Raw genomic sequence first — 25,941 nt, forward strand, 5'->3', positions numbered from 1 at the left:
AAAGAATTAAGTACAGTGCCAGTGTACACAAAGCATTTACAATTTTGCACTTTACTGAACACCAGGGGCTACAATTGTTCGGACTTAAATGGGAGTGTGAAAATTCTGACTTTTTCGTCTCTCTCTCGTTTTTCAGGAGGTTATATATAGCACCTGTTACTGGGACCAATCTTCGACTGGTAGTAGAAAGCCGCAGAATTTCCACGTGTACATGTGATGGTGATACACGGCTGACAACAACACCAATAGATTGTATCTTTCAAAACTGCTTTTCATAAACTCTTACCCCGGGTTTCAGAGGTGTTTTGTTAACTTAATTTCGGAAAGTTCACTCGAAGCGCCCAGGGAAATAAATCCGTCTAGGGAGCTTTGTCAAACCGTGAGCACGGTTTATTGCATCCCACACCGTAATTTTTAGGGAGTTATTATAACTCCAAAAATGGAGTAAAAATTTTAGGTACAGGATAACCCCTTTTTTGGGGTTATTTTAACTCCTCATTTAACTCCGAATTTGGGATCATTTTTACTCCTGAAAAAGAGTTCTTTTTACCCCTAGTCTGGAGTTAAAATAACTCCGAAATGGGGTTACTTGTACTCCTTACATGGGTTGTTTTTACTCTTTTAGGAGTTAATTTAACTCTGAAAGTGGAGTAAAAATTTTAGGTACAGGATAACTCCTTTTTTGGGGTTATTTTAACTCCTCAATATCTGGGGTCACTTTTACTCCTGAAAAAGAGTTCTTTAAACTCCTTTTTGGAGTTAAAATAACTCCACGAAAAATAACTCCACTGTAAGGAGTTAAACTAGCCCCACTAGAGGAGTTATAATAACTCCCTGAAAATTACAGTGCAGGTATATAAATTCGAGAACGGACCTCAGAAGCCAGGTAAACAAACTCTATAATAGAAGGTGTTTTCTTAGTCAATCCGCGATTATTTTCAGAACAGGTTAAACGGACCAACAACATTTTTGTGCTAACACTTTTCAAAGTTGTGTTAATTTTGGACCAAAATGCTGTAGTTGTTAGAATACCTTGTTGAACAATGTTGGATGTTGTGGATGATGTTAGACAAGTTTAAAAATGAGTTAAACATTTAGGTTCAAACACCATTCAGAGTTGTTGGATGACGTAAGAGCAACATGTTAAATATGATTAACTGAATATTGAGGGTGCCCAATAGGTTTCTTGGAATGCTGGCTTTGTCTTACTGAAGACTGGGATTCGGGATGCGAGATGCGGGATTCGGGAATTTAAACAGTATGTACGGGATGACGCGATTGAAGACCTTCATTGGGGACCGTCAATTTTGAAAGTTTAGTTTTTGAAACCGAAGTCACCTTTAATGGCTACACCGTCGCGCTCCATACACAGAAAGTGGTGTGCATTAGTGGCCGCTCTTAAATCCCCTGGGGACTTGTTGATAGAACGATATTTAACTTGGACCGCAATTGAAGACGATAAGTGGACCTTCGTGCAGATATGTTTCTGAATAACTTATTTTAAGTAGATACAGGTTTTTTGTCTGCCCTGCTTATCGGTTGACAACGTTTAGGGACTCGGAGATGAGGAGATTGAAAATAGCGTTGCTTACGAGGTTTTGTTAAACACTGCGTAAACACTGAACCGTCTCTAGATACGCATATAGAGGACGTTTAGATGTTATCGGAAAGCGTTAATTTATAGTTAGGATTAGGAAATCATCGTTACTGCAGGGTGTTCATTGGTTATCGCAGATCGGAGAATTCTGCGTAGTAATTCTCCATGTACTACGCAGAATTCTCCGGCTAACGGTCAGTTGCCTATGACTATTTTTTCCTCAGATGTGGAGCCTCTTTAAAACTGACCATTCTCCTGCAACGTTACACCTTCAGTCCTGCTACTAGAATTCTTAATGAAAACCCTGTTACTTTATTCCTTAATCATTTGATATTTCATAGTGTTGGAAACTGTAAATAATCCAGTCCCGGCAAAAGTATCTTACAGGAAACCGCCCGAGCTCACAACACCTTGTAATGACAGTGCGGATGAGGTAAGAACCGGCCAGGAAATTACCGTTGCTATGCGAACTTCGAATGTCAAATTCACTTCACTATAGACTGCCGTCAATAAAACCATGTAGATGGCACTGGCAATTTGAAAAAATTGCCTGAAGTTTATAAGTTGTGCTTCCAAAAGGAGTGAGGAGTAGGTTAGATGTGGGGGGGATACATAAGCGAGGACGTTAGGAAACTGAGGTTGACGTACATAAGCGACGATATATGAGACCCGCCTTAAGTGGGCCTATATAAGCGAGGACATTTAGGGATCTTAGGTGGGTTTACATGAGCGCGGACATCAGGGACATTGGATGGACTACATACCAATTGAGTTGATTGGGGGACTCTAGGTGGGGGTCCATAACCGACGACATTTGGGACCTCAAGATGGGTTACATAAGCGAGGACATCAGGGACATTAGATGGACTGCATTCTAATTGAGTTGATTGGGGACCTTAGGTTGGGGTGCATAAGCGACGACATTAGGGATCTCAAGTTGGGTTATATAAACGAGGATATCAGGGACCTTAGGTGGGTTTACATGAGCGAGGAGATTAGTGACAGAAGATGGACTGCATAATTGAGTTGATTAGGGACCTTAAATGGGGGTGCATAAACGACTGCCCCCTGCACATACATATTACACTAGTTTGTAAATTTCGTTGCCGTCCCTGCACAATTTAGACGCGCAATAATCCAATTTTAAGTTTACATGAGAACGAAAACGACAAGGCAATGATTTTACCGATCTCGGCCTGAACTCGGACGCGGTCCCCTCTCTTCAGCTCCAACCTAATATCTCTTCTTTCAAGTAACTGGGTGGGTTAAAAAAATAGCGAAAACATTTGAAAGGATACGAAGTCTATTTTTCAGCGACGTTTTCATTGGCGTTGCCGTTGTCGGATCATAAGGTCCCTTTTCAAGATATCACGGTCAAAGTACCAACCAGTTCCTGCCGTGGCCCTGCAGATCATGTGAATGGGCCTTGCATATAATCGGCGGAGAGGCAAATTGGTGTTCACTAGAGAGAAAAATCTTTCCTGGCCATACACAAGATACCCATGTAACACAAGGCTAGGATTACTTTCTCCTTCGTCGAACGTGATTAATGTTTTGTGATATTCTGTTGCAGGGGAAGCCCCCGTGTGCATTGGCAAGCATATCCTCTCCTGCAAGGCTCACCATTTTTTTGGTGCTTATCTTGACGTTATTCAGTGCATGAAATGACAACTGGATATAATGGATATATCCTCAGACTGTACACCAGTCATGCAGAAACAGAAGAAAATGCAAGCAACTTTTAGGCATTTAACGTGTATTCAAGAACGTGTAGCGAGAATTGTAATTGCACGCTAATAATGTAAATAGGCAACTTTTTATTCCTGTTTTCTTTTACACTGAATCCTTTTGGCCCACATTTTTTGTAATCATTTTCCTATTATAAGCGCGAACAAGGACAAAGCCGACCTCTTTATTTTTAGCACGTGCCTGATTGTTTTCATCTCAGTTATTCAGACCAGGGAGTAACCAGCCGGTGGACAGTCGTTTGGGTTGGGAATAATGCGAATAAATGCGTCCCCTCGCTCTCGTTCCTTTCCTTTTTGCTAACATCCCTCTCTGGACAGATAATTGCATGATCGAGTTCTAGATTTTGTAAATATTGAGGAAAGTTCTCCTCTGCAGTTTTTATGCGAATTTTCACTGCAGGATTCTGTCCTCGGACGTAAGAGTTCTCTCTTTTATAGCGCAATGGGCCTTAGCTTTTGCAACAAACCGTCACGTCACAAAATATCCACTCTCCGAAGCGTTGATAACAATTTTTAAATGAAGTCAGTAGATCTTTTTCTCTTTTCTCTTTGCGTTGTTTGCTAACCAGTGTGGCTATTTTGTATCATGTGACGGATTATTAAAAAAAGCCGAGCTCGCCGTTTAACTGTGGGAGTGTAGATTTCTTCAAATTGTACCAGTTAATCGTACTGTCTGCGTCTATTGTGTACAACGTTTTGTAACGGCTCTGTTTTAATTAAGTTTAGACGAAAAACTCTGTAACACACCGGAACTTTTAATTGACTTTAGAAAGCTTTTTTAAAGTGTATTTGCCGGACTCTCATTGCACCTTCACTGTCAACATTTACCAGGTACAAGAGAAAATGAGATTATGTTTTTATTAATATAAATAGAAATTGCTTTGAAACCATCGAACTGTTTTTCATATTTATTAATGGTTAGTGGAATTTTTCTAATTTGTAATGTTTTGTCCGGACTGATTAAATGGAAATTTTCTGCGTTGCCTTGTGTCAAGAGAGAATGTTGGACTGTAGAGATGCGGAGAACTGGAGGCGAGTGAAGTATTATGGTCGAGCGTGAGAGTGGGTCGATGTTTGATCGAATTGCAGTATGGGACGGTCTTTAGGAGGCTATCATTTCTTTCATTTCTTTTACTGGCTATTAGCAAAACCGACTCAGTCTTAGCGCGAGAGTCGGGCGAGAATCTGGGAAAATGACTCGAGAGGACTGTAACAAAGTTTTGCAAGGAGATTTAGCCCACGTACCGTTGAAAGCTGGCTTGAGAATCAAATATACCAAGTTTGGGTTAAGAGTACGATCTCGTCTGCACTTATACGCGGATATTTTTGAAGAAGGTGATTTTTTTCTGCGCTTTCAAAGAGTACGCATCCACACGTAGCGTATTCATAACGTTTATTCCCATCTACACGAAAACGCTTTAAGATGCAATAGCGATAGCGTCCCTTACAGGGCGTGCGCTGTATGATGTGCGACACACCTCCGTTTTTGTCCGAAAACGCCGTTTATGTGCGAACGAAGGCTAAAACGGCCGTGTTCAACGGATACGTGTAGACGGCGCTTAATTAAAGCTTTTCAAATAACGAGGACACTAGAGTTTTTCAAATAAAGAGGACAAGATATCCAAGAACTGCAGGTTGTTTAATAAATTCTTTTTGCTATCTACAGGAAGAAATAAATACCTTCGTACAAACATTTATTTACAACGCCAGAAAAGGGCAACCCCTCTGTCAAATCTATTCAAGTCTTCAAAGAAATAAATCCCTAATTACACAGCAACCAAGCTGTTGTGTGTGAACACTTTAAGATTATTATATCTCTATGGGTTTTATAACAGGTTTTCTAATGTGCCGCATGGTGGAACCTGGTTCCGTGGGCTTGAATGGCGCTAGTGACCCATAGGGCCTGGGGATGGGTAACTCGGAGTCGTCATCTGGGATATAAGCATTGGGTCGAGGTTCAGCAGTGGTGTAAATACCGCCAGGCAGGCGATAGTGTTCTTCTTCCTCTTCACGCTGAAAAAAAAAAGAGTCGGAATACTTCGTGAGACGAGTTTTAAAATAAAACAAAAAGGCACAAAGTATGGCAAGCTTGGCATCAAACACTAAGTGAAATCACCTCTACTGCACTTTCAAAAACGACGAAGTTATTATTATTTTTATCCCCGTAAAAGAGGTATTCTGAACAACGTAGATCTGGCTTTTGAGTGAAGAGATAAAATTCATAAGGACTGCAACAGACTTGTCGTATTTTTACAACGATGTACAAGTTAAAAATGTAAATGTCACGAAAAAACAAATACTTTGTTTGTGTTTCAACTAGCTTACAGACATCCAATAGAGGTAAATTATTACATGTAAATTAATGAATTCTAAAATGATTAAAACCCCTTGTGGGCTCCCCGAATTTCCAGTCGATGCTCTTGTTATGCGGCCATGATCCCTCCTTTATGTTGAACCCCACTTTGGAATCTGATTGGAATTGTATGAAAACTTACTTGAGGCGTTGATCATTACTTCTTTTTTAGAAGTGCTGAAACAATAAGTTCATTTATTCAACTTTATTTAATAGTATTATTTTTAATGTCACTATAGTATACCTCCTTCCTTTCTATCAACTCCTTCTCCCTGCGTGCTTCATCTCGTACCATTCTAAGCCATTCTCTCTCGGCCTCTTCATTAGGAGCCTCGCCTCTCTCCATGCGCACATAACTTTGTTCTAGCTCTTGTTCTTTACCCTTCACTTCTTGTTGAAGCTTCATGGCTTCCGCTTGGTTCATGGATAGTTCCGATACCAGCGCCATCATTTTACGCGTCGTGTCCTTTATCTTAGCCTGATATTCATTTACCTGAAGAAACAAACGTTTATTTATATCAAAAAGAGATTTTAAAGCAAAGGTCAGTACTACGTTCCAGGAACCGGTTGTTCAAACGTTGGATCAGCGGCGCTATTCAGTATTCACCCAAAGAGCTTGGTGGTGCCCAGACAGAAGAACAAAACTCAAGTTCCAATCAACAATACTCCCTAAAGCGCCTATAACCTAAAGGTTTTTATTTTTTTAATTGAAAGTGCACATTACTAAGAGGAACCTTTGCACACAAAATTCTGCATAGATTTTTTTGCAACGTTCAAATTTGCCGCCATTTCGACACATCATACGTCTTAATCTTCTCTCGGAAACCTCCCCGAAAGCCGGGGAAAACCTAAAAAACAAAAAAAACGAAATTACAAACAAACCTTCTTGGCTAATTCCAGGGTATCTTCCTTGCCAGTTTCTGATTTTTTCTTTGTTCTGTCCGCTAGTCTGGTTACTTCTTCAAAGATTAAATCTTTTTCTAAAAGTTTTTCTTCCTTCTCAGCTAGCCTTAGTTCCAGTTCTTCAATTTTCTTAGCGAGCACCTCAGGTTCGGGATCTGCGCCTCCCAGAAGCCTAACACGGGTCTCATCCGACGGATCTTCGAGACGTTTCTCGAGCATGGCGAGTCTTTCTCGACAAGAGACAAGCTGAAACCGAACAAGAGAATGTCAACACTCCTATCGCTTCTGAAACATGTTTCCCGAAAGGCCGGTAACTTTTTGGGCCGGAAAGCAAATTTCAAATTCAAAAACTATTGAATAGTAGCATAGTCCCTAGCTCGCAAAACAGTCAATTTTGCTTCTTTAACTGATATTTTCATTGTATCATTTTCAAAATTATTGAAACTTGAATGCAAACACGGCAAAAATAAATCAGCTTTCCGGGCCCGAAAAGCTTCCAGGTCTTTCCAGAAACGTGCAGCTAAAGTCAACTTCGTCCATAAGAGAAAGGTACGTTTAGTGTCTCACCAAGGGCAAAGAGGTATCTCTTAGACATGCATACACAGACCTTCCAACTCCTAATCAACCGACAAAATGGAGCTTACTTTCTTGCCGTTGGTTGTGTTTTCTTTGCGAAAAAAGTATTTTTAGTCCACAGCGTTAAAGGACTTCACCAATTCCGTGCGTGTTCAAATCTAAACTTAATTTGGATGTAATTCAAATCATTCATGCACAGTCTTGAACACCTACTGACAATTATCTTAGAGAACTAGCCGAGAACATTCGGAACTGGTAGCTTGATAACAACTTCACTGTGCACTACATCCCCACGAAGGTAACGAAAATTCCGTAAGGGGGGGGGGGGGGTGAGTCCAAAAGTAGGCAGTTTCAGAGGGGGTGGGGGTGGCCTTTTGAGGCCTTTTTTTCCGGGGATCCAAGTAACATTGGGGAGTTGTTGCTCTTCGGCAGCGGCTTACCGTTTATTATTAGCTAAGAAATATCTCTACAGGGCAAAATTGAAAATATTAGACCATGTATTAACATGAATGAGAAGATTTTTTCTCGCTTAGTCTCAGACACGATTATATTTCGCATGATAGTATACTGCAACAGCATTTTTGACGGAAATATTATTTTCATGGGGTACCGAACCAAGACGGAAAATCATGGAAATTCCAGGGGGTAGGGGGTATGACAAGCACCACCTGGAATGAAAATTCCAAGGGGGTGGGGGGGGAGGTAAAGTGCCCTCCTTCGGGAGGGGGGGAAATGGATCAGTTTTTTTTGGGAACTACACAATGAAAAAACACAATATAGGGGAACAAAAGCTGTTCTCGGTTATCAGATATGGCACAAATGTCAACATTTCAGTGCACACTATGGGTATTTTTAAAGCACTCAACCGAACAAAGGGTCCCGGACACCTATAGTCAACACAGTTTCGGGACGAGCACCCAGAAAATCACGGACGCAAAAACGCAGTGATAACCTAATTCGGGTCCGTGTAGGAAGAGTTAAGATTAAAATCAGTCGCTTATAACCTACTTGTATTTGAAGGGTAACCAGTTCATTATCCAGAGCTCTCTTGTTTGGCATGTTCTTTTGAGCCACTGCAACAGATCGCTTTAGCTCATTTACCTGAAGGACAAGCATTCAGTTAGTTAGAATCTAAGGCCACCTTTGTGAGATAGATTATTCGGTCAATTTGCCTCACATAACATCCCCCAACTAAAACTGACGGAAAGCAGTCCGTTGAGGTTTCAATTTTCGTTTTGCTCAGTTGATTATTTCCACGAGCTCCGCGCAAGAGGAACTGCTAAAATTCGCGTGCGCGAGCCAATCCCAACTTTCGCTTGTTTTTTCTCGGGACATTGGTTTTTGTGATGTAGTCTGGATGACAGCTGCAGTTTCTTTTTTGCTTAAGATAATGAAATACGCAGGAGGGATTAACTTATCATGCTCTAAAGCGCCAATTTTATGATTTTAATTCTAAGCGTCATCCTTAGCGTTGAGCAAACTACCCGTGAACAATGGTCAGCATCAAATCAAACTCGTTGTCAGTCTCTTAAGAAAAGAAACATGTAAATGGACTCACATCGACACGAACGATAAACTCTTAAAATATTTCATTGTTACCTCCATCTTCAAAAAGCGTATCTCTTCTTCTCTTGCTTTTAGCTCCACGTCACCATTACGAATCATCGTGTCTAGGAAGAAAGAATAAAATAGAATATTTGATATATCTGATGTTTAAGAGACACTTTACACCTCAAAAGGTACAGTAGCCGTTATTGTACACATGGCGCATTCGATTGTCATGCAAAGAAAGAGAAGCTTTGCCAGAGGAAGCAGAGTCAGTAAACGTAAAGGCCTCTCGTCCGTGTTTAAAAACTGTTAAAACACTCTTACCTTGTATGTTAAGCTTCTCGTAGAATACACAGACTTCCTCGTTTGTTTCGATGAGGTGTATTCCCCTGAACGAAACAGGAAAAAAAAGAACACTGAATGTAAAAGATGCGTGGAAGTGACCTTTTCAATAAAAATCGCTGTCATACAGTGTATTAAAACAGAACGGGAAAACGCTCGAGTTTCCTTCACTCACATATCATTTCTTTCTTGCACGGCGCGTTCATAGCGTTTCCGTAATTGGACCATGTTTTCTTCTGCTTTGTTAATGAGATCGTTAAGCTTGGCGATATCCAACCTCTGAGAACAAAAGAAATTAAAAAGAATTTAAGTTTCGCCTTTTCGTCGATTTGTCGAAAGCAATTCTAGCCTGCCTAGCATGGCGGTTTTGGTTGGGCGCACTAAGTAATAAAGGCGGGCAAGGGCAGAGAAACCGCGAGGAGATTGGGGCGGGAGCCGCTCGTTCTCGCGCGAATTTCGCACACGATTATAATCTCCAAGAAATTCTCAAGTAAGTGGGCCTTAATTGTATTCTGTTGTTACACCAGACCTGTCCAAACTAATTGGCGGAGTAACTTTCAATACCAAACATTTTTTAAGTCTAGTTTCATCACGCAGTTCACTCTAAAATGGAATGTTTGGTCACCGGAAACGATCTCCAGACTGGAGAATTAAAATTAAAGAAACGCTCCCCAGTTAAGGGTGCTGACAGGTGTACTATGGACGGCAAATGAAGCGTTTCGAAAACTTAACGCTGATATCAAAAGGTCGTGTGATCACCATCTTAACGTGGGCTTGCTCGACTTTTTATGAAGGGTCGAGACAGCATGACGTTTCCAAATATATCCGGATTTCCAAATAGCTTGGACAGTGCGATACTTCTTTTTTGGGAGCGAAACTATCAGTGTGGACAGGTTAGCCTTCACTTTCCGAACATACAGATACTGTTAAAGGGACTGTGTCGTGATTATCTCGTTCATTTTGTAAATAATGCCAATCGTGCGTCTTTATTCGCCATGGAACTTGAGAAATTACGCGTGAATGGCAAAATCACACCATTATACGTCTCTGGGAAACTGTCCACCTACCCCTCCCCTGAAACAACATTAACATTAATTTAAATCTTGACAACCGAAATAATTGTTTTCACCAACCAGTTGTTCTCGTTTTTCTCTGTTCTCCTCTTCAGTTTTGGATCTTTTGCTCATCTCATTTCGTAAACTATCACGGATCACAACCGCGTTATTCCGTTTCAACCGAGCTTTCTGTAGAAGTCTGTGAAAAGAAATAGAAAATTAAAAAAAAACTTAGCAATGGAAACAAACTGCACTTGTTTTGCAAATCCCAAAAAGATGGTATGGAAAAAAAAATTCAATGCTGTAAGAGTCATCAGCAGTTCTAAACATGTCCCGGTTCCATTTTCTCCTTACCACACATTATTGTACCCAACAACAAAGGGAAATACAAACCAAAACATACATACTAAAATGGAGAAAAATTTAAAAATCGATATAAATAAGAATAAAAGCTGTACAGGCACATCTGAAATCAAAACCTCCAGTTTAATAGTGTTGCTTAACTGTTCTTCACACAGTGAAACCTGTAGGCACAGGCCAAACATTACAGGAGGAATGTTGACAAAGAAATCTAATCAGCCACAAGCATTACTAACCTGTCTTTTGCATTGACTTTTGAGCGAAGAATTTCAATTTCATTTTGAAGTATCTTAATTTTTTCTCTCATTTCCGCCGCTTTCTGCATTAAAAAGGAGAAAAAAAAAACGTCAGTGCGGGTTTGCGTGTAAGCGCCAAAGCATCTACTAAAATGCAATATTTGATCTGAATTTACCTGAGTGCTTGTTTGAATTAAGTTGACGCATTTGTTTCGTTCGTTTTTTATCACATCATACAGTTTAGCAAAGTCTGAAAGCCTGTTAAGACAATTATAAAAAATATTAAAAAAACAACGTTAAAACAAGCTTGAGGGAAGAGCAGCTCTTACACTTCACCACAATGCTAACAATACCTAATAACGCTAACAATTTAAACCCACTATCCGTGAGTGAGCTTCGCAATTCACCAATCAATACCAACCACGGTGCCACATTTGAAGACCTGCAGTCCAAACCGCACGAAGAATGACAAAGTAGCCTGTTCATTGGCCCTCTATTTTGTCTTAAGAGATTTTTGTGGGTCCTTGTGACCTTAATCAAGACTTAAGTTCCACGTGAATTGCTCACTTTTGCTTACTCGCGCGCTGGCACGCGCTGTCACATGTGGCACGCGCGCGAGTATCCAATAGGGCACGTGAGCTAATTTAAAGAACTTGTTAACGGTATTTAGTCTTGTACCCTGGAGAAGGCAGCATTGCCAAAACATCGGTTAAGACTCTTTTGAACAGCGTTGATTTTACAATTTTATAACCTTTATTACGATTTTGACGGCCGTCATCCTCGAATCTCTCCAAAGTCTCTACTTAAACTTAGAGAAAATAAATAACTTCCTTGATACACGTATGTATTGCAAGTTATAGAAACTCGTTTTTTCTGGCTCAAGCGCCAAGGGCGTGGGCTATAAATCCAAGCGGAAAAAAATCGGTCCATCACTTACAGAAGGACCTCGCACTCGGTTAGTATTAAAAAAATATATCTACGGTTGGTGTATTTTGTACGTGGACCAAAATAGATAACATTCATTTATAATTATTTTCATCACATTGTATAAAACAAGAAACTCTCCAAACTCAGTGTCACTAACCTATGTTGCATTTCAGCATATTTCTTAGCACTGTCCTGAATGCTGAGATTTTTGGTTTTTAAGTCCTCAAGAGCCCGCTGGTATCTCAACTGAAATACAAGAAACCAAAATAACTTTGAAAAACCAGGGAAGCCATGGTGTATAATACTAGTACTCATACACCTAGCCAACCATACAAAAGATCTGATCATGTGTTAGTTCACAACTGTTTAAAACCTTACAGTTGATATAGAGATGTAAAACATTTTCAAAGAAGAGTTACATGAAAACTGATTTTTTTAGTTTACGAGTGAAAACGGTGGACTAGGCCACATCAATATTGTGCAAGTAAAAAAAATTTACATTTTTTACCACTGTTTTACTTGACAGTATAGCTCTTACACTTCTGTAGTGTAGCCTACCTCAGCTCGCATGTAATCCCTTGCTTTTTGCTCTCTCTCATCTGCCTGTTGAGAAGAAAATGAAACTTTCATTATTAAACTTAATAATAGAATCTTCAGTTAAGTACATCTTAACTGTTGTATGCATGACATATATAGTCAAACCTCTCATAAGTCACCACCCAAAATGATGTTTGGCCACAACAGAGTTGGAAGACGTTCACTTATACAGACAACTCTGGCCTTGTGGACAACCCGCTGTAACAGACACTGAGAATATAGACAGCAGCTACATCCCAGGCAAAATATATTACAGACATTTGACTGAAATAACTCCTGCTATTACAGACTCTCGCTAGTGAGGACACTAACTTGAGGTCCCAACAGTGTCTGCTGTAAAGGGAGTTGACTGTACTTATTATTACAACAAACGATGTCTCATTAAAGAGCAAAACTTTAGTTTGTTACATTGTAAAGATACCTTAATCTGTGCTAATCTTGTTAAATCAATGACATCCACTCTGAGCTCACTTTGTTCCATTAACAATCTTTCCTCTTCTTGAATCATCTGTTCAACTCGGGCTCGTTCATGGGCAGTGAGAGCATTCTGCATGCAAAACAACATTTTATTATGAAAACAAAAGAAAATCTCAAATGACACTCATACAACACAGTAAATCTCTTTCTCAAGAATCACTGGGTTGTCAGGAAGAGGATTGTGTGATTATAATTCTGTTCTGTAATATACAATGTACTGATCTTTTTCCAAGGACCTTCATAAATTATATATCATTAATTCTGAATGTTCATATACAGTGCAGTCAGACATGTACATCTTGTAAAATTATCAAAATTATCAATTATCTTCTATGGTGGCATAGATGAGCTATGGGTTCCAGTGACAAGAAGTGGGGTTATAATTGTAACAATTTTACATGAATTAACTGTATGGCAGGATTCACACCAAAAGCACTGTCACAATAACTGATACAAGGCTTTCATACTTTAGTACACTACGTGTAGCTAACCTGTTGTGCAAGAGTTCTCTTGGTAACGTCCACTTCCCTCTGTAGTTCTTTCCTCTTTTCTAACAAAGTCCCATCATCTCTGGGAGCACTGTCAACTTGTGCCTTCACTTTGTCATAAACTGATCTCACATGTGCAAGTGCATCTTCTGCCACTTTCATTTGCAATTCACTCTTCTTCAAAGCTCTGTCAAATTGGCAGTACAAAAAGCACAAATTAAACCCACACGCATGACAAACATCAACAATAATGCCTATATTATTACTATTATAAAATGAGCATTTATAAAAGGGAAACATTTAATAATGCTTCCTTGTGTCTAATGACTAGAACAACTATTAGTTTTTAACAATTTGCAGACCTGTATAAAACAATACTTATTAGATTAAAAAGTATAGAACTGATTAAGAACACAAAGTGAAACAACAACAACAAAAAAGTACTTGTGATTCAAGGTACATCATGTACAACAGAAAATTAAAAATTCAACCACTGCCATACTTGAGATCTCTTTCCTTTTCTCTCATCTTCCTTGCATGAATATCATGGTTGGATTTCTTCTCTATAGCAGCATGTTTCAAATTCAAATCTAAAGTTCCCCTGCGAAAAAATGTTACCATGTTAATAGCATTTGATATGGCTATAGTTGCACCTAACACATACATCATGTACATTGTTTTGAACTCTTAGTTTTTCTTGATAAGTAATAAACGAGACAATTTTTTGTTAAAGAAATGTAGGGTTTTACAGTATACCTGTCTCCTAAAAATTCAGCCTGTCTCTCCTTTGCAAGTTCAAATTCTTTTGCCAAAAAATCTACCTCTCTTTCCTGAAACAAATAAAAAAAAAACCTAGTACACACTGTACAATGTAATAGCATTTTTTAAACGTCAACATCTTAAATGTATTAAAGCAGTGGTGAGCACTAGTCACTCACACACTCAACTGGGACCTGAACAATGTACAACATACATGTACATTGCTCCGTACCTTGGATTCAAATATATGTCGCTGTCGATCAAGTGCTTCTGAGAGATCTGTCTTCTCCTCCTCCAGGTAATGCTTCTTACTTTCCATTCTTTGCAGCTCTTTGGTCACCTCACTAACATTCCCATCAAGATTTGCTCTCTTTTCCTCATTTTCTCTATAAAGCATATGTTATCACGATGATTAGCTTTTAAGACTGTATTGATACAGGTATGTTTATTCCAGAACCACAACTATACCACCTTTAAATCTAGCAATTAAAGGCTCAGTGTAAAGATTGCCTACTTGAACATGTACATATAAATAATTATATAATGTACAAATATGTTATGTACAGGTCAAACTTGATTTTGGGTTAAAATTTTTTAACCTCAATTGATTCTCAATTTCCTAACAACATTTCATGTCTAGTATAAATTTACCTGAGTTGTCTTGTCAAAAGATCAGTCTGTTTGGTGATGTGTGCTGGTTGTGAGTGTACTTGAACCAGCTGATCCTGAGGATATCAAAGAAAGCAGATAATGGAAATTAAAAAAAAAAAATGCATTGTGACAAGTACAGTGTATTCACATATTCATACATCATGGGCAGCAGCTTAGGTAATTCAATTGACCAATTTTCAGGTACATACAATGTACAAGAAACGACAGAAACATAACATTTTTCTCACCCCACGATACAAAAGAACAACATACAAAGTACTGACAGTAGTTAGTAAACAGACAAGGTGCACTGTACATGAACATTTACAGGGGTGTATCGCGCAGATGGCTCAAAAGATTCTGGAATCCCTCATTTTCTCTTTGTAGAATTTTAAAACTTAAGTCAATTACATGATGTAACATCCTCGGAGACCCAGGGGCAGATAGTGGGGTCAAGGGAAAGTCTAAACAGGCGGAAAAATAAGGCATGAAGAAAAGTAAAGAACGGCCAGAAGAGCCCCTGGGGACAATGTCTTACCAGACCAGTTCCAAACGGTCGCCGCTGTTCTGGCTTCTGATTGGTGCCAGAAAACTTGTGTTTTTCTGTTACTGTAAGAGTAAATGAAGTATCCTGCCTAAGAAAACAACATAATGACCCCAACAGGGCCTGAAGAACCTGGACCTCTTGATTAAACCACAGTCCTGAAAAGCCCTAACCACAAGTCCAACACCCCTCCCCCCCTCCCCCGTAACCACTGTAAAACTGCAACATGTACAATGTAACTGCCACCTTAGAATTGCAGAAACGTTTTTTTTACTACAAATGTAAAAATTTTACTTCACTAAATATTGTGACTGACCCTCAGTTTCTGTTGTTCATCCAAGTCCTCCTCCACTTCTTTTCGCAATGCATTCACTTGTGTTTCCCGGTTTTCGACTTCTTCCTTGAGGCTTTTAGCATCAATAGTTCTTTGTGCAATTTCCATTTTAAGTTCCTCAACAGATTTTTGCAGTTCTTTAACCTGTTTTTCAATTTCTCCAGGTTTGGGCATCCTAGAATACTCTCTTTCAAGCATCATTTTCTCTTCACGTAAACCCTCCAGTTTAAATTCCAACTGGTATTGTCTTTCATCTGCCTGAGCAAGTTCATTATGATGTTTTAGCAGTTCTTGTCTTAGTTTATTGACTTCAGTGTTGTCACCATCAGGAAAGCTATCTCCCTTTTCTAGTTCAGCCCTTTGTCGCTGCACCTCTTGATGCATTTCCTTTGCTTTGTGGAGCAGTGAAGATTCCTGCTCTCTGGTTGCCTTAAGACGCTCATGAAGACTGGTATATTTTGCTTTCAGCTTGGCTACTTTTTCACCAGCAAGTTTTCCTTGTGAAAATAGCTGCACAGAGGAAACGAGGTAAACAGGAAAGCAGTATATAAAATTATACATGTACAATGTTACTAGAAAATACAACTAGAGTATGTTCTCTTTTGGTCATGTTCAGCATTAGAACGTAAATGTATCCTATAAGTGTTGACCAGAGAAAGATCAGAGCACTCAAAAAAGACAGTTTTGATTCCATCGGATTGTAGCGAAAGAGTGTACAGTGGGCCGTCTTTCGTCCAAATAATACAGAAATAATACTACGACGACCTGAAAAATAAGGACCACTATTATAAAGCTTACAAATTTTTATCAGGCCGGTCATTCGGACTCTGAAAGAGAAATCCTTAGAAATTACACCACAATGTATACTTCTTTAAACAATGAACTGGAAAAATAATAAACGACGATACAAGTTTAATAATAAGATTACCTCGTCTAGGCACTGAAAAGCTGGGCTCGCAGTCACATCGATTGGTCCTTCCTCTTGATTCAGACGAGGAGCTATAGCCCAGATCGCTGGATCGATTTCTCTGCTTAGAGATTCCCTTTCTTCACCCTCACTCATTCTGGTTGTAATGTCCTATTCAGCTGGTGCAACTAGAAAACAGAATTCAAGAGTTCGAGCTTAGCCTCCATCTTTGAAGGAGAAATCAAAATGGAGTACGTTTCTAGGAAACGAGGCTGTCAACAACCTCCCGCCCCAGGCTCTGCTCTTTCAACAAAAAGCAGCTGTTGAGGGACACTATCCCTTCGGCATACACAGAGTAGTATGTTTATCATGTGACAACAAAATGGTTGACTTGCAGAGAACTTTGTGCTTTGATGAGGATATTTTACCATGCTTGTTAAAGGAAAGGGAAATATATAGTGGGCAAAAGGCAGAACAGGAAAATGGTATTGTTATGACAGGTTATTTCTCACGCTGTAGCTTTCTATTCATCTGATTCTTGTGTGTTTTCGGTCGAGGTAAACCAGAAACTCAAAAGGGTTTTCAACCCTTTATGAGTTTCTGGTTAAACCTAATTATAATTATCTACATCTACATCTACATAAAATTTAAAATCCTTCAATGGGGGGTACCCACCACTACAAGACATGTATTTGATAAAATTCAAAAAAATAAATAAATAAATAAATTGGAAATTGAAAAAAACAAAAAAAACGAAAACAAAAAACAAAACAAAACAACTATCAATGTAGTAAATGTCACTTGCTAGTTAAAAACTTCAATTACTCTAATCTAATTTAAGTGCTTTCTGAAACAATGGGTTTTTTCTATATTTACAACATTGCTAGGCAATGAATTCCATTCCTTTATTGTCCTGCAATAAAAAGAGTTTCTGCAGACCTCATGATCTCTTGCAAAAAAATTTCATCAGCAAAAGGTTTCAATACGCTAAAGCTTATGTTAATTGTTCCCTTTGTTTTTTGTTCTGGGCTTTAGATGCAGCTACGGTGAAAAAGAGGCTTCAGGTTCACATTGTTGGACAGGAGAGAGATAATGCATTAATTGTATCTTGGAATGATACAAGTCCTGGTGGTTCTGTAAGTATTGAAATAATTCTTTAGTCCAAATGGTTAAGATAGCAGCTAGTCTCCCTCGCAGCCGTTTTTTGAAGCAGAACTGCAGAAATTTTTAAAAATAGTGTGACTTTTATAACCATCACACTGAAGATGATGGATGTACCGTCGAAACATGTTTGTTGAAATTAAAAAGTCGCACTATTTTTAAAGATTCTTCAGTCATATTCACACGCAGATCCACACCGGTTTCCACGGTTTTACAAAAATTGGTCCGATATTTTATGAATAAATATATTTTAATAAAAATAAACCTTCCAAGTTGAAATCTGGCCAATATCCTATAGGCATGAATTACTCAGAAACCCAGGAAAGGGGGCATCCTTGTTCCCAGGGTTCTCTCTTACCGTCCCTGCAAAGGGACAGAGAGAGAGACCCTGGATGGGTCTGGTCACGTGGCTCCAGAACAACTCCTCCCTAACAAGAACCCAACAAGAACTCCTCCCTCAAATTCTGAGGGAGGAGTTCTTTGACTCACAATTTTGTGTCTCGTTCATGCAATGATCCCAAGGGTTCGCAGGAGGAAGATAGATTTGCTAACCCTATAACTATAACTGAAACCATGGGAAATTTCTGCCTAAACAGAACTGCCACTAGATAAACAAGTTTATTATTTTACTAGAGGAGAAGGCAAAAACTTGTGTTGTTGCAGTTTAATTGACACCAATCACTAATAAAAATCTACGATCTTGAGTTCTACACTTTTTTAAGTGTATTTATTTTGAAGGGAAAATCCCTCTATGTTAAACTTGCATTGAAAGTATCAATTTTGCCTGACAGTGGCTGCTGGTTATTGGGCCAAATCAGTATACTGCACAACCTACACCATTGAGGGTCTTCGGTCTTCGGGAGCAGGGACTTCATATTTGCTGAACCGTCAAAATATATTTTAGATCTAGTGACTTTCCAGAAAGCTATAGTCTGAAATAAAACGTCAGCTTTCTCCACCCCCTAACCTTTGTTATGATGGACAATAGAAAAACTTATCACTTTTAGTGGTAGATAGAGATATATAGTTCTTACAAACAAATGTAAAGGATGACCACAATGCGACAGATGACAACAGGAAATCATGCAGTATAAACAGAGAAAAAACAGACAACATAACCTTCCAAGCGAAAGGCTTTCTTGTATATGGTCCATATGAAAACTTTATTTAAAAACATAATCAACCCAGTGATTTCTTAATTTTCTCTAAAGCTAAGCATACCTAACCCTCCCTCCAGAAAACTATTTAAAAAAAAGGAACGATTAACGATTGGCGGTTGTGCATGCCAATTTTAACAAAGATGCTTATGGCCATTCAGTTGATTTTAAACGACGACAAAAAAAATTAAAAGACACAAAGCCATCGATAAAAATATACTCTTTCTAGATTCTGTTTACCTCTTTTCATTTGAGCAATCAAACTGTGTCTGGGCGGCGTATTCTCTCTTCCTGTTGCTTTGCCCTATTTGATTCATTTTCAATGTCTGTGAGGACGTGGCGACGCTTGATACATCTTTTTGGTGCCCTTTCGAACTATTATGATCTTAGTCTTGAAAACAAATACATTAATCAATTTTGTTTTCTAACGTGGCCTCCACATGTAACATAGAAATGGCAATTCAAATCCAGTGCGTTTTGATCGGTATGAATACCACTGCATAAATAATTTTTGAATGCACACTAGGTGAATCCACGATTTCCTCAGCATGTGCCAATATTTGAAGAGGAAAGTATCCCGATAGAATAACATCCAGATATTCTGAAGTTCATTATGCTTTTGCTTTTAAAGGATTTTGTGCATTATTTTCGGTATTCAAAATGTCTTGACTAGTCATGACCTTTAAGACAAGGTCAGACACTGTTTGATGGCTGCACTTTGCATCTACGTTCTGCAGAGACAAATCTCACACTTATCCACCCCTCCCCCAAATCGTTTGTTTGTAATCTCCCAGATGCTGGGGGACACGTGACCAGACCCAACCAGGCTCTCTTGGCAGGTGGGAGAGAGAACCTGGGAACGAGGTTGGAAAGGGGACTGTTGTCTACCATAGTTTTTGGAAAGTTGTGACACAAAGGAGCCCGCTGTCCAGAGAAAAGGGGTCTGGAAGACTAGATAATAAATGGTAGGAATTTTAGAGGCTGGGGCAAATGGGAGAGGCTTGCTAAGAATTTGTTCATGTGTGATAAGTTATATCAGCCTTTGCTTCCAAATCTGTGTTTTTGTGAGAAAAGGTGGGGGAGAGGGGGGGGGGGGGGGGTGGGCTGGTTATAGTGTACCCAAACAATCCACATACACTATAAATTGATAGTGAGTGCCTATGTTATGCATCCTTATTACCTTCTCTTTGACCAGCGTTTCATTATTTAAGTTTATGTTCTGGTTTAATGTTATCCCTGGTTTAAATATTATTTTCCTCTGTTTCAAACTCAAGGCAAACAAAAGAAAAATACAAGGTTTAAAAATTTTACCCAAGGGATAAAATTGAACCACAACTTTATATACATCATTAAATTCTAATTATACCTGTTCCTTTGTTATGTTGGTAATTGAGAAATTTGAACTTTGCATATATGCCTGTGTTTTTTTTTCCAGGTAGTGAATGTCTTCTATTTTGCTATTACATTTTTCTCTAGGGAAGCTATAAAGTGACATTTTTTGGACTTTATGAGCCTTTTCAGCACCAACTTAGGGTATGCACGTGTATTTATTTTGAGCATTCAGTGACTTTACATTAAGAGTAATAGAGTAATTATTTAGGATTGAAAATTAGAGCTACGGTATGACATCCTGCATATTGTGCATGTCATTTTTATTTTTAAAAAATTAATTTGGAGATTTAATGGGACAGTTATTTAAACAGAGTTTAGCCTGTGTTTAAGAAAACCATGTTCTAAGCCATTTTGATTTTTCAGTTTGCCCAAAGCTTTTATCTTAACTCAATTAAGCATACAGTGTGGACTGGAAAAGCCCTAATTTTCTTAAATCAACCCACTAAGAAAGAGGTCTGGAGGTGAAATGATTTCTAAAACTGTGGCCTAAGTTAGAGTACTTCATTTAAATAATCAAGCCATTAATTTTTTAAAGAATTAGTAAGAACGGTTGATGTTATAACCCCATTTCCTTTTGTTTTAGATCCTCTTTATTCATGACAAAAAAGTGACAGTGGTAGGGGCATCAGTGAACCAAGAGCGGACCCTCCTTGGTGAGAATAGATATCAAATTACATAGAAAATAAAGATAACTAGTGACCAGCCCGTATATTAACTCTATAAAAATTAATAAAGGCCTCTGTTATTTAAAAATTAAAAAATTAAAAAATCAAAAAAATAAGAAAGAAAAAGCTCTCAAACACTAGGGAATTTTTGGTGAGGTTTTTCTTTAGAAGTAGTTTGAAAATTTTTACTGTGAGAATCAAAAAACCATGGACACCTGTCCTGGGATATTGTTGTGTTGAAGGGATAAGGTCAATCAGGTGTGAGAAAACTATATATGGTAAGTACCATTGTTAATTATTTTCTGATTTTTTGGCTTGCTCTGTTGTGGCAATCTTTGTTGTGATTGGTCACAACACATTAAAGTTGCGTGAAATGATAATAATTGTTATATTATTTCAGACAACTTTATCTTGTTAAATTCTGATTTTCACAGTAAACTATTATTTGAATTCTCAAAATTAATATAAAAATTAATCTCAGTGAATTTGCACTCAATTTTTATATCTTTATATTTTATATTAGCGTTCACTGTTACAGAGTGTTACTTTGGATTGGTGGATAACCCATCCAGCCCGGTAATTCCTGGTTAGTATTAATTGTTGTTAATTTCATGTAATTAATGTCCACAGGACAGCTGAACAGTAGAAATACAGAATTATATTCTAGTTGTATGTAACTCAGAAAATCAAGTAACTTATGCAAAATTTGTAGTTTTTGTCTAAGTTGTTTTTTTTCTTAGTAACCACTGTAGTAAAAATATCTTGTAAGTGTTTGAAAAAAAATAAATGCACCCCTTAAATGCAGAACAATATGTACTCCTACTTCTGATTTATATCCGTTTCCACTGTCAATAATTATTTCTCATCTATTTACTGATTAATTTTGTTCTTTTTCATGTCATCTCTGCAGCAATCTACAAGTCGTTTATAGCAGAAATTCGACCGCAGAAACGTATCTACTCATTGTCCATTGAAAGACATACCTTCCAAAGAGTCCAGGTGATTGTAATTAAGTATAACTTTACCCCCCTTGCCTACCAGAGCTAAATACACCCAGCAACCAGCCAGACCTTTCTCAATGACCGGAGTTCATTTCTTCAGGCAACTTGAATGACTGAACTTTTAAAAATCACTTCATTTACCTACAGGTGTTTAAGTTTTGGGGCTGTTAGCTATGGCACAAAATTTAATTTGGTGTATTGGTTTGTTTTTTTTTTTTGCTAGTTTCTCTATGGGGAATACCATGGTTATGGAAGTAACTCCAAGAAAGAGTCCCATATGCTTTTTTTACACCACAATGTAGGTATGTTGCACTCAAGTGTATGTAAGTACACATACAATGTAAGCTGGCTGTGTTTATTTTTTTCTGGCCGTGCAATGCGATTCTAAATTAACAATCATCGTCTAATACAACCTATATGCCTATTTCAAGAATGTATAGGGACTTGTGGGACTTGATTTCATTGGGCAGCTGATTATCTTAAGTATTGTAGCACTCAGTGTATTCTCCTTGCAATGCAAAACAACATATAAGAGTCTGTAAGTTTTCCCTAGTTTTATTGGTCAAAGGCAGGCATGGATCCACACCGGTTTCCACCGTTTTACGGAAATAGGTCCGACTTTTCATAATAGATATAATTCTGATGAGTAAAAAGCTTTCCAAGTTGCAAGGTTTCATCTTAGGTGAATGTACTGGCCAATATCCTATTTGAATGACTTAAAAACCCAAGAAAAGGGCACTTCAGGAAGTTAATCTAAAGAATTTCAGGGGGGAGCTTACAGCTGTACCCCCAGACCCCCCCCCCCCCCCCCCCCCTCTTGCCTCCTCTCCTAGAAGCTTGCGCCTTTGACGCTCACTGTGTAGGAAATCGGTCAGTATTTATCCTAGATCCGTGCCTGAAAGGTTGATTGTCTTTCTATTTCAGCAATTGGGTTGTATCACATTCCCATGGCCAGATCTGGAGATAGAGGAATGGTGAGTTTCTAAAGACCTTTCTTCTTATTCATGTCCAAACAATGTACATCTGATCTTTAAGAAATAAATAGTAACTCAGTATTTGAGACAACAATCATGCAGTGCATGAGCTGCACGTGCAAGGCAGGAGATTACAGTATTGAGTTAACTATCTGTGTTAGCTTGATTCAACCTATTTTTTTCACTGTTTTCTATTAAGGTTGATAAATAATGGTAATAGGACTGAGTGGAGTCCAATTCGGTCTGTAATCATACGAGTGATTAACAAAATCGGATTTCGCGTAGCGGGAGTCCGTCCGATTTGTTTAATCACCGAATAGGACGACATGAAGTTCTGTTGCCAATTAATCATAACTATAACAAAATTTGTGATATTTTACGCCTTTTCTAATCAAAACACGAGCAATTCTGAGAGTCTCTTTTGCTAGCAGTGAAAAATGCCATTTAAGCGTGCGCATGCGATGGTGCGTACTGTCCATACAATTATAGGTATGACGTGTACTGTACGTCCTATTACACCATCCTTTTTTTTTGTTTATAATTTTGTTTTTATTATTATTTATTTTGTTTTTATTTTTTTTTCTATTACATCATCCTATTTGTGCTGAAATCAGGACAGTTGATAGCCAATCAGATTTGAGCATTTTGCTATGTATGATTAATCAAGAAATTCTGATACACTATTTTGTTATTTTTAGTTTATAAATGGTCAGCCAAGAGTTCAGCAAGTGACAGACAAATTCTTTTGGGCTCAGTGGGACAGCCAATATCAACGCCTTTACTTAGTTTACCCAGAGTATAAGGTATAGTATGACGATTTCTTTTTCTGTTGGAATCAATCCTTCAGAAAAAAAACTTACCATAATTATTCGAAAGTAGGTTGAGTTTGATCGTCCGGGTGAACGTAGTCCTGAATAGGACTGTTGTTGTTGACAGTGACTGACGTTTCGACAACCTTTGCGGTAGTCATCTTCAGAGTCAAAGTGAGTTGTATCACGTCAGTTGATGGTATAATACTCTGGGTATTGATCTGATTGGTCAATTACGTCGCGATGTTATTGGTCGTCTGTCAGTTGAGCCGTGATGTTATTGGCTATGAAGACTCGTAATCAGTAATTGGTGCGTTCGATCTGTCTATTGTCAGAGTTGAACAGTCGTCTATTGTTAGTCAAATTGTCAGTTCTCCAGTCTTTCTCTCGTAGTTAGTTTTGCTTGATCTCGTCAATAAGTCGTTTGTACGGCGCTGGTAACTGTTGGCTAAGATTCAGCGGCGTTTGTTCTAAGTTAGTAAACCAACTTTCTAAAGTAAGACGTTGATAGTAGTCTGTAGAATACCTTATACATGTCGCAGAGTCCCAGTCAATTTGATGTTTCGTCTGTAAATGGTGCTCAGCAATGTGATTGTTCAATCAATCAATCAATCAATCAATCAATCAATCAATAAACTTTATTTACCCTCGAATTTACAGTGTAGCACTCAAGTGCTAATATCTTCCAGCCAACTACATTAATAAATTATTATGATAAAAAGTTAATTCTATATAACATATAAGATAACTAACGACCTAGACAACTAACTTGCAAATTATCTTGATGTAGAAATGTTTTCAGTTCCTGCCGTTTTAAGTAAATTATTGTTCCCAGTAGATATCAGTCGTCGAAAAGAATTAAAATCAGAAATTGTGGACATCACCATTCCTCGTTGCTCGTTTGTGTTCGATCAGTCGCGTGCTTAGGTTTCTGCCGGTTTCACCAATGTAAGAAGCCTGGCAGTCGCAGCATTTGATCTTGTATAGTGCTCCCTGTCTGTCCTCCGGTTTGTCTTTGTCCTTGACATTAGTAAGCAGTCGCCGTAAAGTGGTTATCGGTTTGTGTGCAACACGTATATTGTAAGGTTGTAATATGCGTGCAATAGTTTCCGAGGTGCCTCTGATGTACGGTATAGTCGCTGTCGTAACAGGGCTAGAGATGGTCTGAGTGTTGGAATCAGTGTTACTGTGAGTGTTCCGTCTAACAAAGTCCGTGTTGTAATTGTTCTTACTAAACACGTTGTTAAGATAATCAGTCTCGCCTTGTAGGCTGTCAGGTGAGTCGCAAACTAGTAACGCTACGTCTCGTCAGAGTCCGGATAGTAGTAGCCTTGTGAGAGGTCGGATTGTACGAAGACTGGTCTAGTAATCGGTCGGTATGTGCCATAATTATTCAGTTAAGCCGTGCTCTGGACACTTACTAAATTTTTGGACTTTCAGAGTGGGTACTTATTCGAGGTGGGCACTAAATTACTTGATTCTCACCATTTTCTACAAGTAGAACGTTTATTTTGCCACAAACTGGTAAGATGTACCAGTGGATAATATTAACTGATACTTTTGTTTTGTTAGAACAAGCATGGTTTATATGTTGAACTTGATCGGGAAGATGTCACACCTGACCTCATCTTTACATCATATCAGTTTAATGAGAGAAGATCTCATTTCAGAGTGGTAAGCCTTAGAATGACTGTTGTAGACTGCAAAACAGTCCGTATTTTTGCGTATTCAAGAACGCGCGAGCAGTCAAACAAAAGGTCTGGAATGAGGCTGAAAACAGAGAGCGAGACTGGGGAGAGACGCTAAAACTACGGTTTTTTTTCTCTCGCCTCATACGCCCTACGGGCGTGTGAGGCTCGCGCGCTTCGCGCGCGTAAGACTCTTACACCACGTGTTACCGATTTCTTTACTGATTTTGAGAAAAAAACCGACTGTTTTGCAGTCTATGACTGTTGCAACTGTTATAGCCTATCTTATTATAGGAAATTAACCCTCCATGAAATAAACGCGAATTTCGAAAATTCGCGTTAATTTATGTCGCGCAAATTTTGATTAACGTCAGTTTCCGCGGCCTTAATTTCCATTATCAGTGGCTGCAAATTCTCAATACACTGGTGACATTCTTCACACGTAAGAAAAAGAATTATTTTATCAAGGTGGAAATCCACCAGTGACAGTGAAACTGTGAACAACCCTCCAGACTTTGATTTTTTTTCTGGCCAGATTTCTTCGGTTGACCCCCTTCGGACGTTTAGGGAAAGTACCATGAACAAAGGTTTCATTTCGGATTATACGTTCAACTTTGTTCCTATTGTCTCAACAAGTTTTGTTTCTTTTCTAACATCGTGTTAATTTCCTTTATTTTGAAACGTTTCCCTCT

The 25,941-nt window shown here is 38.5% G+C and overlaps 3 protein-coding genes across 4 annotated transcripts in view; 2 read left to right on the plus strand and 1 right to left on the minus strand.

Moving 5' to 3' along the window:
- Window positions 1-4,339, plus strand: part of LOC140948769 (voltage-dependent calcium channel subunit alpha-2/delta-1-like) — a 55,145-nt gene extending 50,806 nt beyond the window's left edge. For both annotated transcript variants that reach the window (XM_073398035.1, XM_073398036.1), the window contains 3 exons: window positions 137-252; window positions 1,939-2,030; window positions 3,171-4,339. In XM_073398035.1, coding sequence (XP_073254136.1) covers window positions 137-252; window positions 1,939-2,030; window positions 3,171-3,260 — 298 coding nt within the window. In that variant the 3' untranslated portion in view covers window positions 3,261-4,339. The remainder of the gene's footprint in view (window positions 1-136; window positions 253-1,938; window positions 2,031-3,170) is intronic.
- Window positions 4,340-4,965: 626 nt separating this feature from the next.
- On the minus strand, window positions 4,966-16,638 carry LOC140948770 (coiled-coil domain-containing protein 146-like). The gene is made up of 20 exons (XM_073398037.1): window positions 16,424-16,638; window positions 15,478-16,005; window positions 14,618-14,691; window positions 14,199-14,352; window positions 13,964-14,037; window positions 13,710-13,808; window positions 13,211-13,394; window positions 12,664-12,789; window positions 12,204-12,248; window positions 11,803-11,891; window positions 10,895-10,976; window positions 10,719-10,801; window positions 10,201-10,321; window positions 9,243-9,346; window positions 9,050-9,114; window positions 8,777-8,847; window positions 8,186-8,278; window positions 6,581-6,847; window positions 5,943-6,191; window positions 4,966-5,358 (listed from the first exon to the last, which is right to left on the minus strand). Exons 1-20 carry the CDS (start codon window positions 16,556-16,558, stop codon window positions 5,155-5,157), a joined length of 2,847 nt encoding a protein of 948 aa, XP_073254138.1. The 5' UTR covers window positions 16,559-16,638; the 3' UTR covers window positions 4,966-5,154.
- Window positions 16,639-16,769: 131 nt separating this feature from the next.
- Window positions 16,770-25,941, plus strand: part of LOC140948421 (protein pigeon-like) — a 29,667-nt gene continuing 20,495 nt past the window's right edge. Inside the window, exons 1-10 of the mRNA XM_073397658.1 lie at window positions 16,770-16,902; window positions 17,438-17,538; window positions 20,197-20,253; window positions 20,696-20,765; window positions 21,301-21,363; window positions 21,688-21,776; window positions 22,002-22,080; window positions 22,703-22,752; window positions 23,451-23,555; window positions 25,134-25,235. Of these exons, the coding sequence (XP_073253759.1) occupies window positions 16,785-16,902; window positions 17,438-17,538; window positions 20,197-20,253; window positions 20,696-20,765; window positions 21,301-21,363; window positions 21,688-21,776; window positions 22,002-22,080; window positions 22,703-22,752; window positions 23,451-23,555; window positions 25,134-25,235 (834 nt within the window). The 5' untranslated portion in view covers window positions 16,770-16,784. The remainder of the gene's footprint in view (window positions 16,903-17,437; window positions 17,539-20,196; window positions 20,254-20,695; window positions 20,766-21,300; window positions 21,364-21,687; window positions 21,777-22,001; window positions 22,081-22,702; window positions 22,753-23,450; window positions 23,556-25,133; window positions 25,236-25,941) is intronic.

This window comes from Porites lutea, chromosome 9, assembly GCF_958299795.1.
Source record: "Porites lutea chromosome 9, jaPorLute2.1, whole genome shotgun sequence".
Taxonomy (NCBI): Eukaryota; Metazoa; Cnidaria; class Anthozoa; order Scleractinia; family Poritidae; genus Porites; species Porites lutea.

What these genes read in the sequence shown, in the direction of transcription:
- LOC140948770 (XM_073398037.1), bottom strand. Translation starts at nt 16,558, where the DNA reads ATGAGTGAGGGTGAAGAAAGGGAATCTCTAAGCAGAGAAATCGATCCA. An exon ending in CTTTTGACAAGACAACTCAG is followed by an intron (nt 14,353 to 14,617) that starts GTAAATTTATAC and finishes TATGCTTTATAG; the next exon opens with AGAAAATGAGGAAAAGAGAG. An exon ending in GAAAAGGAAAGAGATCTCAA is followed by an intron (nt 13,395 to 13,709) that starts GTATGGCAGTGG and finishes CCAATTTGACAG; the next exon opens with AGCTTTGAAGAAGAGTGAAT.